Source organism: Gobio gobio, assembly GCF_949357685.1.
Source record: "Gobio gobio genome assembly, chromosome: 21".
Classification (NCBI taxonomy): domain Eukaryota; kingdom Metazoa; phylum Chordata; class Actinopteri; order Cypriniformes; family Gobionidae; genus Gobio; species Gobio gobio.
Genome location: NC_137117.1, coordinates 42,134,822 through 42,149,534, shown reverse-complemented (window position 1 = coordinate 42,149,534; position 14,713 = coordinate 42,134,822). Strand labels below are relative to the sequence as shown.

Here is a 14,713-nt window from a genome sequence, read left to right as displayed (position 1 = left end):
GGGGGGAGAGCTCCGAGCTCGGAATTTGGCCTGAACCCAGAGTACCCCTGTGTTATGCAAGTGGTTAGAACTGAAAGTGTGGAGAAGGGGTGGTGGAGGCATGCTGATAATCTGGCAATGGACGGAGGTAGGACTATTGCGTATATATATACCTCTTATTGTTGATTAGCTGAGTGCTCTCCACTTGTGTCAATTATCTGAACGTGATCCTCCCTGACTTTGTAAATAAAACCGCATTTAGTCTGTGACAAAATTGATGTGGTCAGTGTGGGGTGACAATAGCCCCTTTCACGCATACAGTGTTTACTGGTAAATTACTTTTAAGAGATCATGTGTGAACAGGAGCTTTTCAAAAATAGGCCTACTGGTAAATTGGTTCTGGCAATTTACAAGTACACTGTAAACCCTAATGCTCAAAATAACTAACTCAAATGAAACAAATTAACTTTTATGAGTATTTAGAACTTTCTTTTGAGTTCTCAAAACTGACACATTTTAAGTAATCTGAATTGTTTCATTGTTTTGAGTTTTATGAACTTGTTTCTTTTAATGTAGACAAACTGAAATGTTACAGAATTTCTGTTTCTGTTATGTTGGGTTTTTGGGGGGGTTCCATCATGGTGACGAGTGGAGCATGAATTGTATGAAGTTCAAGTTCACCAGAGCTTGATTAAAAAAATCCACATTCAAACAAAAATAGCTGAGCTAATGACTGTAAATTATAAAATTGTCAGGCTTAATGAGTACAATATGTGTGCCGTGTTTGGTGACTGTAGGTAAAACTAACTTCCCACTTTAGTAAAAAGGTGGCACTACTGAGCCCCTCCTACACACCCATTATTAAAACTTTGCCCATGTCTACTGGCCGACAACTCTGATGTGTGTGTCGAGTTTAATGCAATGTGAAGCATGCTAAGAGTCTCAAAAATACCCAAAAAGAATATTAAAGTGTGACGCATTGCCATGACAACAATATTCAAGATATCAATAATCCTTTCACAGGTGTCTTGACATTATTCTGAAAAAGTTTGAAGCAAATCGTGTAAAAATAAGAGGGCAATTTCAAAGCATTTTGAAAGTGACAGACTTCCTGCTGCCAGTTGGTGGCGTTATGACTTTGATTCACAAAGGCTTGGGTCCTAATAATATGTGAAACAAATGTTACCTGAAATAAAGAATAAAAAAAACTTGATTTAACTTGATTTACTAAAATAACTAATAACACACAAGAATGTTTGAAAGTAAAAAAAAAAAAAAAAATTAAGTCATGGTATTCTTAATCTTAATGATACAAAAATTACACAGTTTTATATATATAGAAATTTGCATGATCATTGCCATTTTTGTGTGTATTTTTTTTTAGCAGGTAATAAATTCTCCCCGTCCCATGCACGTTTGCTGGTGGTTGGAGTGTGGTGTTATGCTGCAGTGTTTGCAGTAGGTCCGCTTTCAGGCTGGGGTCAGTACGGGTCAGAGCCTTACGGCACCGCCTGCTGTATCGATTGGCACGCGCCCAGCTACAGCACACCTGCAATGAGCTACATCATCTGCCTCTTCGTCTTCTGTTACATTGTGCCCTGCATCATCATCTTCCTCTCCTATACTCTCATACTTGTGACGGTCCGGAAGGCCCAGCATGCAGTGCAGCAGCATGTCTCTCCTCAAAACAAAATCTCCAATGTGCAAACACTTATTGTCAAGGTAAGATGTTGTTTTTAATCACATTATGTTTCATGAAAATTATTTTTCAATCATGAATGCTATGATAATGCTTTGTCAGTTAGTAGCGATTACTAAGGCAAGCATCAAATTCACACTAAGAATGATAACTATTACTATGAAGTTTTGATAATTTTTACTGATAATTGAGAATAGTGAAGAATAGCTATAACAATAGCATCACAATATTGTTGGAATCAATTTCAGAACAATTTAGAGATAAAACCATTGACAGCTAATCAGAATCCACTCGACTTTAACAAGCTCAAGCATTTAAAGTGGCAGATGAAATAACTGGAGCGCTAAACATTATTATGAACATTATCGTAGACAGTTAAATGTAGGCAGAGTGATTAGGACCCCCCGATACAACCTGGAAGGGAAGAGAACAGGGGATGGTAAAGATGGTTGAATGGATGAGAGAGTGAGGGGAAGGGAGGGTTCGAGAGAACGAGACAAACAGTACTGTAAGGGGCGGCCCGATATAAGAAAGTTTTGAGAAGACAGTTGATTGGTGGAGGCATGGGTCCATTTCCGAACCTTAGTTAGCTCCATTTATTTAATGTCGACTGTTTGTAAAGTCATGTAGCCTGCACCCATGAACCTTGTATGCTCAAAGCTTTACCTGATTGAATTATGTTTTTATACTTATTCTTTTTTTTTTTTTGGTCCGTGGGATACCATGAAAATGAATATTAGTCGATTATTATTAGTAAATAACTTACCGTTCTGCCAGTTTTCACCTCCAGTTTTAACCGTGATTAAGAAATAAACTTACATGAAGACATCTTTTTGTTGTATTCAAGTCATGTTATAAAGATCGCATTCACAAGTACACTCTCAAAAAAAAGAGTACAAAATTGTACCTTTTAAGGTACAAGTGTCCGTCACTGTGGTGGTACCCTTCGGGGTACATTTTTGTACCTCTAAGTCAGGGGTGGGCAAGTTCGGTCCTAGAGAGCTGATGTCCTGCAGAGTTTAGCTCCAACCCTACTAAGCCACCACAGTATAAAACGCCAAGCTCCCAGCATGCACTGCAGCATTAAGTATGTCACCATTGTTGAGATTCATATGCTGATTCTTGATATCTGTGTGCATCTAAACTTTTTTCCCCCTAGAATGTATTTAAAAATCAAAATTCAGAATGCCTGATCTGTGGCAAGAAAGCATTGTTGGTGAATATAATTTATTAATAGTTTTAGTCAGTGATGAGTTTAGTCAAACATTTTTCTTCATGACAATTTTTGTTTATGGCTTTTTTTTATTTGAACAGATTATGTGTTTTATTAACGCTGTAACAAAAATTGCAAACTCAAATAAAAAAGCCAAGAGTTAAACTGCCCAACTAAAGGAAACACCGATCGCCATAATGGTGACCAAACATTTTCAATAAAACCAACATCTAAACCTCTGTTAATTCTCAATAAGAGCTTCTATAGATGTCTTTCACGGTTGGAGCCAAACTCTGCAGGACAGTGACTCACTAGGACCGAACTTGCCTGCTAATGGTTAATTGTAGGGGAAATTGTACCCTAAGGACCAATTGTGTACCTTTAAAGGTACAGTTATATGTTTTGTTCCCCAAGGAAAAAAATTGTACCTCCACTGTACCTTTTTTTTTCAGAGTGTAGAACGCACATGAACGTCACCACAATGTCGTAAATACGAGTGGGAAACTCTAGATTTTCTTTAAGCCCCAATCTTTATGAGTTGGGGGCTTGTCAGTGAGAAACATGGCAGAAAACCACAATACTTAAATGTATTTAGCAGTGATATTGTCAAACTTTTCTATTTACAGCAAAGTAAGCTAATTGCCTGCACAAAGTGTAATGATAAAGTTTACAGTGGCTTCATAAATTAATTAAAAACATAAAAACGCAAAACACACCTGATGCACATTTTCTAGAAGGAGAGTTTAAGAACCGCCCTCTTACTCTGATGAAAGTGACTTGAACAAACCTGCCTTGTAAATACGAACTTTCCAGGGGGACTTGCCATGGTTAACTGTAATTTCGCTCTCCGGTGTTTTCATGGTTTTACTCACATCTGACCTTAACAGAAGACATTAACTGGAGAATATTTCCACATCAAAGAAGGAGATGACCCAGAGCGCACCTACCTATTACATAATCACCACAGACCAATGGTAGTTAGGGGTTTACTAGCTGGAACAGCAGGCACATCTCAGGACAGCCCAGCTAAGTAGAAGTGCAGGGAAAGCACATAGCTCGAGATCTGGCCACTTAGTCCAGGGCATCCAGACCTAATGCTCATTGTTCCTCCTCTACTGCAAACCCTGGGAAAAATGTGATTTATTTGTATTAACGAATGCGTGTTGATGTTTCTGTTTCCTTTTCATATAGCTATCAGTGGCAGTATGCATTGGATTTCTGATGGCGTGGAGCCCGTATGCTGTGGTATCCATGTGGGCGGCCTTTAGTGATCCAGACTTGGTACCTCCGGTAGCATTTGCCATGGCAGCTATGTTTGCCAAGTCATCCACCCTCTACAACCCAATGGTCTACCTCGTCTTTAAACCCAGCTTCCGAAAATCCCTGTTCCGGGATGCCACAAAATGCAAGAGAACACTCTGTCCCTGCCAGACAGACAGCCAACAAAAAGGCACAGCAAGCCTTTCAAAACTGAACACAAAGGATAAGTGTAACCATACATGGGTCTCTAATGGACTGAATGAGAGCCACCAGTCATGCAGACATTGTCCAGAAGGAAAAACAGGGCATTATCTGGACATCACACCCCAAAGGACAGCGCGCATCCTCATTGGCTCCACCCATAGTGAGGTGGCAGTCAGCCAGCTATCCAACGAGATAAATAGCGACTTCCTTTAGAGGAAGAGAAACTGATCATAAAACCCTTTCCCTCTCTACAATACCTGGGGAAATAAGTATGCTATAAAGTCTCATACGAAAGAAACACAATTCAACTTAACAAAGCAAAAAAAACAAACGTTTTGGCTACTTGGTAACTTAGTAACAATAACAACAAAAATAGTTTGATTTGGTAGCAAAACTGAATGGCAAACTTGGACTTGGCATACACGCCACCCACAGAGGAAAAAATGAAAATTCAGTCATGATGTGCACTTTATAATTTCTTCCGAACCTGTATACATGAATTATTTTCTATAGAATTTAAAAAGGATATCAATGATGCAAAAAAAAAATTATAAAAATGTTTCATGATGTTTTTGAGGTCCAACATGACAGTCTGCCTCCAAAGGATCATTATTTGACTTGAGCTGCAGTGTATCAGTCAATAATGGTTTGGTTTGTTTCTTGCTCAAAGCTGTCATGTGGCTGTGGAAGGTCGCCATGAACTATGAAAAAGAGCAGCATGAAGATTCTTCAAATTCTCCTTTAAATAACATTTTTAAAATAATGGCATACAGGTTTAGAAGGTGACATAAAGATGGCCGTAAATAATGAAAAAAGAAAAAAAGAGTACAAAATTGTACCTTTTAAGGTACAAGTGTCCGTCACTGGGGTGGTACCCTTAAGGGTACATTTTTGTACCTCTAAGTCAGGGGTGGGCAAGTTCGGACCTAGAGAGCTGATGTCCTGCAGAGTTTAGCTCCAACCCTACTAAGCCACCACAGTATAAAACGCCAGGCTCCCAGCATGCATTGCAGCATTAAGTATGTCACCATTGTTGAGATTCATATGTTGATTCTTGATATCTGTGTGCATCTAAACTTTTTCCCCCCTAGAATGTATTTAAAAATCAAAATTCAGAATGCCTGATCTGTGGCAAGAAAGCATTGTTGATGAATATTATTTATTCATAGTTTTAGTCAGTGATGAGTTCAGTCAAACATTTTTCTTCATGACAATTTTTGTTTATGGCTTTTTTATTTTTTTTGAACAGATTGTGTTTTGTTAACACTGTAACAAAAACTGCAAACTCAAATAAAAATGCCAAGAGTTAAACTGCCCAACTAAAGGAAACACGGATCGCCATAATGGTGACCAAACATTTTCAATAAAACCAACATCTAAACCTCTGTTAATTCTCAATAAGAGCTTCTATAGATGTCTTTCAGGGTTGGAGCCAAACTCTGCAGGACATCGACTCACTAGGACCGAACTTGCCTGCTAATGGTTAATTGTAGGGGAAATTGTACCCTAAGGACCAATTGTGTACCTTTAAAGGTACAGTTATACGTTTTGTTCCCCAAGGAAAAAAATTGTACCGCCACTGTACCTTTTTTTTTCAGAGACATAAAGATGGCCGTAAATAATGACAAAGTTAATTGTTTTATTATTATTATTTTGTTAAGCTGGTTTAAAAAGAATGTGTTTTTTTTGTTTTGTTTTTTGTGAGAATTTTACCTCTCCTGATTTCAAATTCTCTTGGTGTACTGATGAAAACCGTAATTCCCATGACTGTTCCAGCGGGACATTGGTTATCAGGGCATGAGCTCACTGCCGCCTATGCATTTATTTATTTATGTATGTATTTTTTTATGTATTTAAATCAAGCCTCAAATGCAAGTGATTTATAATGGATAATAAATGTCAGGTTTAATGATGGAATCTGTTATTTCCACCTGTGAATGGAACTGAAAATGCAATATTATATTTAGTTGACAGAATTTAAGCTTATATATTTTGATATTTAAGTATTGCATTGGTCGTTATGGAAATGATCTGCTGCATCTGTGTTCTTTAATTTGTGCATCGTCAGTAGATCACGCACAGAAATTTCCCCTCCTATCGGCGGTTTTCTTGGAATTGTGCTCTCATGCTAATTTGCCGTTTAGTAAATCTGCCCATAGCATGCGCCCTATCAACCTTTCTCGCTTGTTGTAACAATTAAACCTATGCCACTCCCACATGTGTAAAAATATCCAGAGAAACTTTCTCTATTCATGGATATGATTAGATGCGCACATCATAAGTGAAGTTCGCAATTTCGCCCAAAAAAGCATCCGTTCTGTCATATTTTTGAAGAAGGATTGATGGTGCATCGACTCATTCTTTAAATTTTGATAATATTGAACAAAAAAGTTGCATAGTGCACCTTTAAAGAAACAAATCAAAGCTGGAAAGAAGTAGTACATTGCATGTGTTGTCTTTACGAAATGTAAAACTTTTACTCCCATTGTAAAAAACTGTAACCCTGGTTCCCTGGGATGAGAACAAGAGGTCATTTTGAGGGAACTCCATGCTGTGTCAGATGTTGATGCTATGGGAATGTTAATACCCACTACGCCATACTGAGTAGTGCCTGTCCTAGTGTGAATTATGGCGAGCAGAAAACTGGAAATAAGCACCTGAGTCCCCGGTGTGGAGTCCAATACATTCGTGAAATTTCCTCAATAAGTGGTAGGGCACATAAAAATCACAGAGCGGGGTCAGCGCATGCTGAGGGTCGCAGTGCGCAGAAGTCGCCAACTTTCTGCTGACTCAATGCTACAGACCTCCAAACTTCATGGGGTCTTCAGATGAGCTCAAGAACAGTGTGTAGAGCTTCATGGAATGGGTTTCCATGGCCGAGCAGCTCATCCAAGCCTTACATCACCAAGTGCAATGCAAAGCATGGGATGCAGTGGGGTAAAGCACGCCGCCACTGGACTCTAGAGCAGTGGAGACGTGTTCTGTGGAGTGACCAATCACGCTTCTCTGTCTGGCGATCCGATGGACGAGTCTGGGTTTGGCGGTTGCCAGGAGAACGGTACTTGCCTGACTGCATTGGGCCAAGTGTAAAGTGCGGTGGAGGGTGGGGTTATGGTGTGGGGTTGTTTTTCAGGGGTTGGGCTTGGCCCCTTAGTTCCAGTGAAAGGAACTCTTAATGCTTCAGCATACCAAGACATTTTGGACAATTTCATGCTCCCAACTTTGTGGGAACAGTTTAGGGACGGCCCCTTCCGGTCTCAACATGACTGCACTCCAGTGCACAAAGTGTGGGTCCATAAAGACACGGATGAGTGAGTTTGGTGTGGAGGAACTTGACTGGCCTGCACAGAGTCCTGACCTCAACCCGATTGAACACCTTTGGGATGAATTAGAGCGGAGACTGAGAGCCAGTCCTTCTCGTCCAACATCAGTGCCTGACCTCACAAATGCGCTTCTAGAAGAATGGTCAAAAATTCAATTCCCAGAAGAGTTGAAGCTGTTATAGCTGCAAAGGGTGGACCAACTCCATATTAAACCCTACTGATTAAGAATGGGATGCCATTAAAGTTAATGTGCATGTAAAGGCAGGCATCCCAAAACGTTTGGCAATATAGTGTATGTAGCCTTCCTCTTTAATGATGTTCTTGCTCTTGATTCTACTAATTGATCCACATAATCCTAAATTTAGGCCTTGATGTAGTGATAAATGTAGGGGTGTACTAATTTTTTTTTCACATAAGAAATGGGCTTTTCTGTTTAAGGTAGACAAATAAATAATAATTTAAAAAAAACATTGCAAGTTTCATTCGTTAAATTATACTGAATTCTATCTAGTGACATGCCATGACGTGAAATGCCAGTCAAATTAAAAATGTCTCAGATTACGACTGTAACCGTTCTGTATAATACAGAATCATCCCATATTTAAGACATCAAAGTAGCATTACGTATAAATTGAGAGTTTGTATTTTTTTTTTTTTTTTACAATCATGGATTTGCAAGCATAGCCCTTCGAGGAAGGCTTTAAGACCAAGCAGGGTCGCTCCCGCTCACCATCTGCACTATGATTTCAGCAAATCATTTTGGGCGAATGCCGTCAACTTGATTACTATTATTAATAAGCCCCAACATCCTAGCCTAGAAATCTAGACGCACCCCAGCGGCAGAACATTTATTTTGCCGCGAGTGTAGTCTAGCAACTCTCGGTAGACCTGAGAGCTGGAAAAACCAAACTCTGGTCAGGCCAATCACAGCGTGTGTAGAGTCGGTGGGCGGGCTTAACAGAGTTGCGAAGGTTCTGTGTGCTACTCGTAAACACAGAAGCTGGCGAACAGCGGTCTTTTGAATCGGCTTTGGCCGCGACTCTGAAAGACTTGGAGTTAAGCTTTTATTTGAGAAAAGAACAAAGAATGGCACCGAAGTCATTCTTAAGAAAAGAAGATTTGTTCGAAGTTTTGCCAACCGGATACAGCGAAAGTCTATCAACTAACGTTAGCTCGGCTTCACCTTCTTCTTTGCGCTGGTTGGTTGTGGCGCTCATGGCGCTATCCAATTGCATGCAGAGGGAATTTGAAAGACAACCGTTTATCTCGCCCCTTGGATTGAGCCGTCAATGGTGAGTTTCCAGACCCAACATCCTGAACATGGGTCTGGCTTGTCAGGCTACCAACATCCAGCCACTCAAGAAAACATACAGTCTACCTGAGGGAAGACATGATCAATCCCTTACAAAAAATAACTGCAGTTATTTTTCGTGTCCAAAAAACTGCATTTTCTACATGTAACTACTGCAGTATTACTTAAAAAAAACTGCAGTATTTTTTGTTAGGGATTCATCTATCGTTGTTGTTAGTAAGTCTAAATAGAGAAAAACATTTTACATTTTAGTAACTTTTAGCGTATTCTTAACCTTATGCTGCGTTCACACCAAACGCGAATTGAGCGTCAAAATCGCGTCTACCGCGTCTAGTTTCACGCGCGTACATTTTGAATGCATTCGCGCGTCAGCAGAGAATTGGACGCGCGTAGAAATCGAGCGCTGGAAGCGAAATTGACGCGCGTTCAAGGCACTCCAGGAGAAATATGTCATAAAACACCACTCTGCCTCTTTTCATTTTCATTAAACATATATATTAAGCATTAATAGCCACACAAATGTGGTCCAGGCAACTCCTACATTATCTTCACTGCATGTATGTTTAAATATCCTTAAAATATAAAGTTATAAAACTTCTCTTTGCCCTCAGTCAAAACGATTTGGCAGACAACAAATTATATATTCATGAGAGCAAAGATCGCCCGTTAGATCCACACAAGATGCACCACTACAGGACATCAGAGCCAGCGGCAGCAGCAGAAGGACTGGCCGAGGAAAGGCTGCCTTCGCTGGGGTTATGAGCAGTGATTGCCCGGTGATAGCCTGGATCTCACAACTCCAAAAACACAAGATTATTTTTTTTAAATAGGCGCTCTCTTTATAAATAAACCACAGATTTGAGCTTTAAACAACTACATTCGCACCTGAAAACGTCTTAAAACTACATTTTGTGACACAATAGTACTGTTTTTAATTTATGCAGGGTTTCTCATCACATCACTTTACCACGTGACAGCAGCGAGCAGGCTCCTGATTGGTTAACGCGGCGCGAATTGACGCCAAAGTTCAAATTTTTCAACTCGGGCGTCAGACGCGAATTCGCTTCAAACGCGTGAATGCACAAAAGCACCATTCGCGTGTAACGCGCGTATCGCGCAAGACGCTCAATTCGCGTCCAATTCGCGCCATTCGCGCGAACTGGACGCGCGAATGAGGCGGATTCGCGTCCTTCGCGCCGCGCGTAACGCGCCTCCCGCGCCGCGGGACCTCCAGACGCGCGTCAACGCGCCTTTCCATTGACTTAACATTGAAATCACTCGCGCCTGACGCTCAATTCGCGTTTGGTGTGAACGCAGCATAAGACTTTATTATTGTTAATATTTTTCACAAAAACACAAAATGACCAAGACAAACAGTCTCGAACACCACCAGCAGCCTTTACAAATTTTCTCTAAAGGACTCTCTCACAGAATGCGTTTTGTGCTTTGAAAAATGGTGGTCAGTGGAATAGGGAAAATGCAAGGTTTACCTTATTTTAACTTGAGTGCCTCATTTTTACAATATTGTGTCATAAACCATACATTAGATGCGAACGCAATAGTCAAATGTGTCCGTCTACTGCGTGTTTACATTGAAAAATTATAGAAAAGTAGTGCAGTGGAATGGTAAAACACGGTCCTTGTGAACGTCCCCTAACTCTCTATGCTTACAACAACATTTTAGTTCTATTTTCAAATTTGGGTAACGCTTTAGATTATGGCCCGGAAAGTACTGCGCAAGTAAAGTGAATTTACAGCATCATTTTCGGTAATTATAGTGTAATAAAGTAAGTACGTGTCGGTATAAGTGAACAATATGTTGGGGGAATAAAGGGGTAATCAGGAAATTTTAATTTAAACATACTTACCCTGTAACTACACGGATAATTACCCCTTAATTAAAAAATACTTACAATATAAATAATTTGTTAATTTTCCTGATCGTTACCCCTTTATTCCCCCAATATTACATATTGTTCACTTATACCTACGCGTACTTACTTTATAGTTACACTATAATTACCGAAAGTTATGCTGTAAATTTGCTTTACTCACGCAGTACTTTCCGGGCCGTAATCTAAAGCGTTACCCAAATTTGTTTAGATGTTCAATTGTTATTTCAAATTATATGCCATATGTAGGCTACCTTACCCTTTTTTTTTTAAAGGACTACGCCGACTTTTTGGGACTTTAGCTTATTCACCGTATCCCCCAGAGTTAGATAAGTCCATACACACCATTCTCATCTCCGTGCTTGCCATAACTCTGTCTGACGCACCCACTGCTAGCCTAGCTTAGCACAAAGACTGGAGGTAAACGGCTCCAGCTAGCCTACTGCTCAATAAGTGACAAAATAACGCCAACATTTTCCTATTTACATGTTGTGATGTGTATAGTTACAACACGGGTACTAAGGCATACGGAAAATTAAAAGTTGCGATTTTCTAGGCTGATATGGCTAGGAACTATACTCTCATTCCTGTGTAGTACTCAAGGAACTTTGAGCTGTACCATGGGTGCAGTGGTGCAATGATATTACGCAGCGCCTAAAAATAGTCCCCAGCACACTCCCTGTGCAAGCCGGTTGTCACGTTGGTTATGTTGAGGGAAGTTAGCTTATTTTCAGGCGCTGCGTATACACAGCAAGCAATACATAGAGCTTGCCTTCCCACACATTTCCTGTTTGTACCCAACACTAGGGAGGGAGAGGCGCTGCACACCAATGCCCAGGAGGGGGCAACACTCAGAGTGGAGCTCGCCTTGGGGTTGGTATATCTCTGTGTGGAGACAGCGTTTCTCTTCTGCTGACCTCCAAAGCAGACAAAGGGCTGGGTCTTCCTCCTCCAGGGGCAGCACTTGCAAGTTCACCACCTGGTCCAGAAAAGGAATGGTGGGACTCAGGATTGAGAACTACCCTCGTGCAGTTCTTTTAGTGCTTTTGCCTGATGGACTTTCAGGAGGGACATAACATGCAGGGCTGAGGCAGCCTGTCTCACTGTAAGGCACTGTAAGCCTTGGCAGCAATAGGCAAGTGGCGGCACTTTGCGGGCATAAATGCACCGCAATTGCACGCTCCACAATAACACATGGTCATAATATAATACTTAAAAATTTTCCAAATAAAGTTTTTCCAAATAAAGATAAACAATCAATTATTAGTTAAACCATATTTTCTGTTGCATAGGTTGAGGTCAATGGGCACCTGGCCTGCAACCAATCAAATCACTCACCTGCAAGTGTTTCTGCGTGATACATGTTAAACAAAACCAATCAAATCACCCAGCTGTAAGAGTTTAGAGAGGGGTATATAGAGGGTATGCATCGACGTCACTTTCCTGCCGGAACAGAATGGCAGAAGAGCTGCTGCGTGACTGGAGTTAATAGGGGAAACCGCGAGAAAAACAAACAGTTATCAGTTTAAACTAAAGGTTGGACTCAATATAGTGTTCCTTACAACTTGGCAAAGATCCAGTGATCCATGATTATTGACATGCAGCCGGGAAATGTGTTTTCCTGATATTTATATGAGCCTGATTTCGATACATAAATATCACTATCAGTCATCACAATTCTGAGAATGAATCCCGCCCGCATGTGCATGCGGATGGGTCTATGTATTAAAGTGTGTATGTGGCAAGTGTGCAAGTGTGCTTGTCAAGAATGGAAAACAAAAATTGTATTCAAATTCTGAATATATCATAGGCCTATTAATATTTTTTTTGTATTGCCTAGACAGTGCTCCCTTTATAATCACTAAAAGCTGTCACTCATTCAATGAACGCGATCCCACAAAGTTCCGTTATATTAATCAGTGAAGCTGACGGCACAATGAATCTTATTTACATGTCTACACTTTATTAGAGAGGATTAGCGCGTGTGCAGAGTGCAAATACAGAAACACACTGGCTCTTTTGCCAAATCATCGCTAATAAGATGCTATTATTACAATTTCTTACAGTGGATTACACTCAAAAAAAAATCTTGTCTAAACATAAGATTTATGTATTTTAATTGCATATAAATTTCCCATGCATTTAGATTACATAATTTTAACATAAACAAATTAATACATTTAATGTGATTCTTATATGTAAGTCATACATAAATGTAACAGGTAAGATTTATGTAACTGTATTGATAAACTGAATGGGATTCATATATGCCAGTTTTACGTAAATGAAACAGCTAAGATTTATGTAAAAGTGCACAGAAAAATGCCCATGTTAAATTAACACTTCGTAGTGTTCATGTGTGTGCTCACTACAGGGTTACCCCCAATTTCCACCGGCTGCGTTACGGCTGCGGAACGGCTCCGCTGCGTGACAGCTCCGTGTTCCGTCGTCCGTCAATACCCACCAGGTCCGGATTTGTTGCGGAACGGCTGCGGTCATGACTGACAGCTGACGTCACGAGGCCCCATGTAATCTCGCGAATTCTGGTGTGATCGCGCGATATGTAGTTTCTATAAACAGAACTACCAAACCAGGAACAGTTTTCCATCCTTTTTAATGTTGTTCTTATAAAAAGGATGTGAGGGGTCATAGATGATGGGTTGATTCTGTACCTCAATAATCAGCATTTCTTCATCCATCGTGTCAACGGGGTTAAAACAAGCCTGTCTCCGCCCATTATGACGTTTTCAAGGTGTAGTGTAGGGAAAAATGAGCGCGGTGTATTTTATTTTGAAAATTAAACTGATCTTTTATTTTGTTTCTGGCTGTTCTGTTTTGTCACTCGACTTCCTGTCCTGCGTACTCTGCCCTGTAGTGCTGCGGAGCGCTCCGGCATCCGGCAAAAATAGAAGCTCTGCGTATTTGATGCGGAGGGCTGCGGATCGCCGGAGTCGGAAAGCAGCTGTAACGCATTCAGTGGAAATACACTCATTGACTTTAATGGAAACCTATTGACTCTGCCGCCGTGACGGAGCCGTAACGCAGCCGGTGGAAATTGGGGGTCAAAGTACAATTGAAGCAGTGTTAAAGTTAATGAGATAATTGAGTGATGATTGAGCTTTAATGATGAACACCTGATAATAATGAGCAGAATCACTGACGGAAAGAGAAACACAAGAACTACAACTGACTTCAGCCACAGCCTTAGATACAATCAACTGAAGATAAAAGAAGACATTAAATCTGAAGATCTCAGCAGATGAGGATTAAACAACTCCACAAACAGCATTACCAGCTTCACGCATTACTAACCAGACTAACTTTATTTCTGTCATTTCTGTTTATAGTTGTGTCACCATGCTGGAGATCAGTGTCTGCTTTAGTTGGGCTCTTGACCCTTAACTCTTCAACTTTAGTTTTTTACTGGTTCCTTTAACTGTATGTTTATAAAGCACATTTCTTATGGCAAGGGAATTCAAGATAATATCTTATCTGGTGATGTTGCTATTTATATATTGTTAATGACATCATCGTGTGGCTAAATCACTAATCTCATTCAGGGTCTAATCCTCAGGTTATTGTGGTACTGTGTTAATGTTTTTGTTTTTTATTCATAATAGTCGCCATGTGAATCTACAGCACGAGTTACAACACTGTTGTGGTAATCGAATAATATGCAGGATTTAAATCTATGGCATTGCTTAGATACACACAGACATCAAGAATCAATGTATGAATCTCAACAATGGTGACAATCAATTAAAAGCTTCATGCTGCAGTGCATGTTGGGTACCACCAATCAAAACCCCCATGTGTCCCAGCATGCATTGC

General features: G+C 40.3%; 1 protein-coding gene across 2 annotated transcripts in view; it reads left to right on the top strand.

Annotated features, from left to right (window-relative positions):
- The window catches only part of opn7b (opsin 7, group member b), a gene marked incomplete at both ends in the record, with an annotated part of 132,426 nt that extends 127,262 nt beyond the window's left edge, over window positions 1-5,164 (top strand). The window contains 2 exons of one of the 2 annotated variants that reach the window (XM_079802133.1): window positions 1,364-1,701; window positions 4,083-5,164. In XM_079802133.1, coding sequence (XP_079658259.1) covers window positions 1,364-1,701; window positions 4,083-4,568 — 824 coding nt within the window. The remainder of the gene's footprint in view (window positions 1-1,363; window positions 1,702-4,082) is intronic. The other variant, XM_079802134.1, reaches the window with a different exon arrangement.
- Window positions 5,165-14,713: the final 9,549 nt, after the last annotated feature.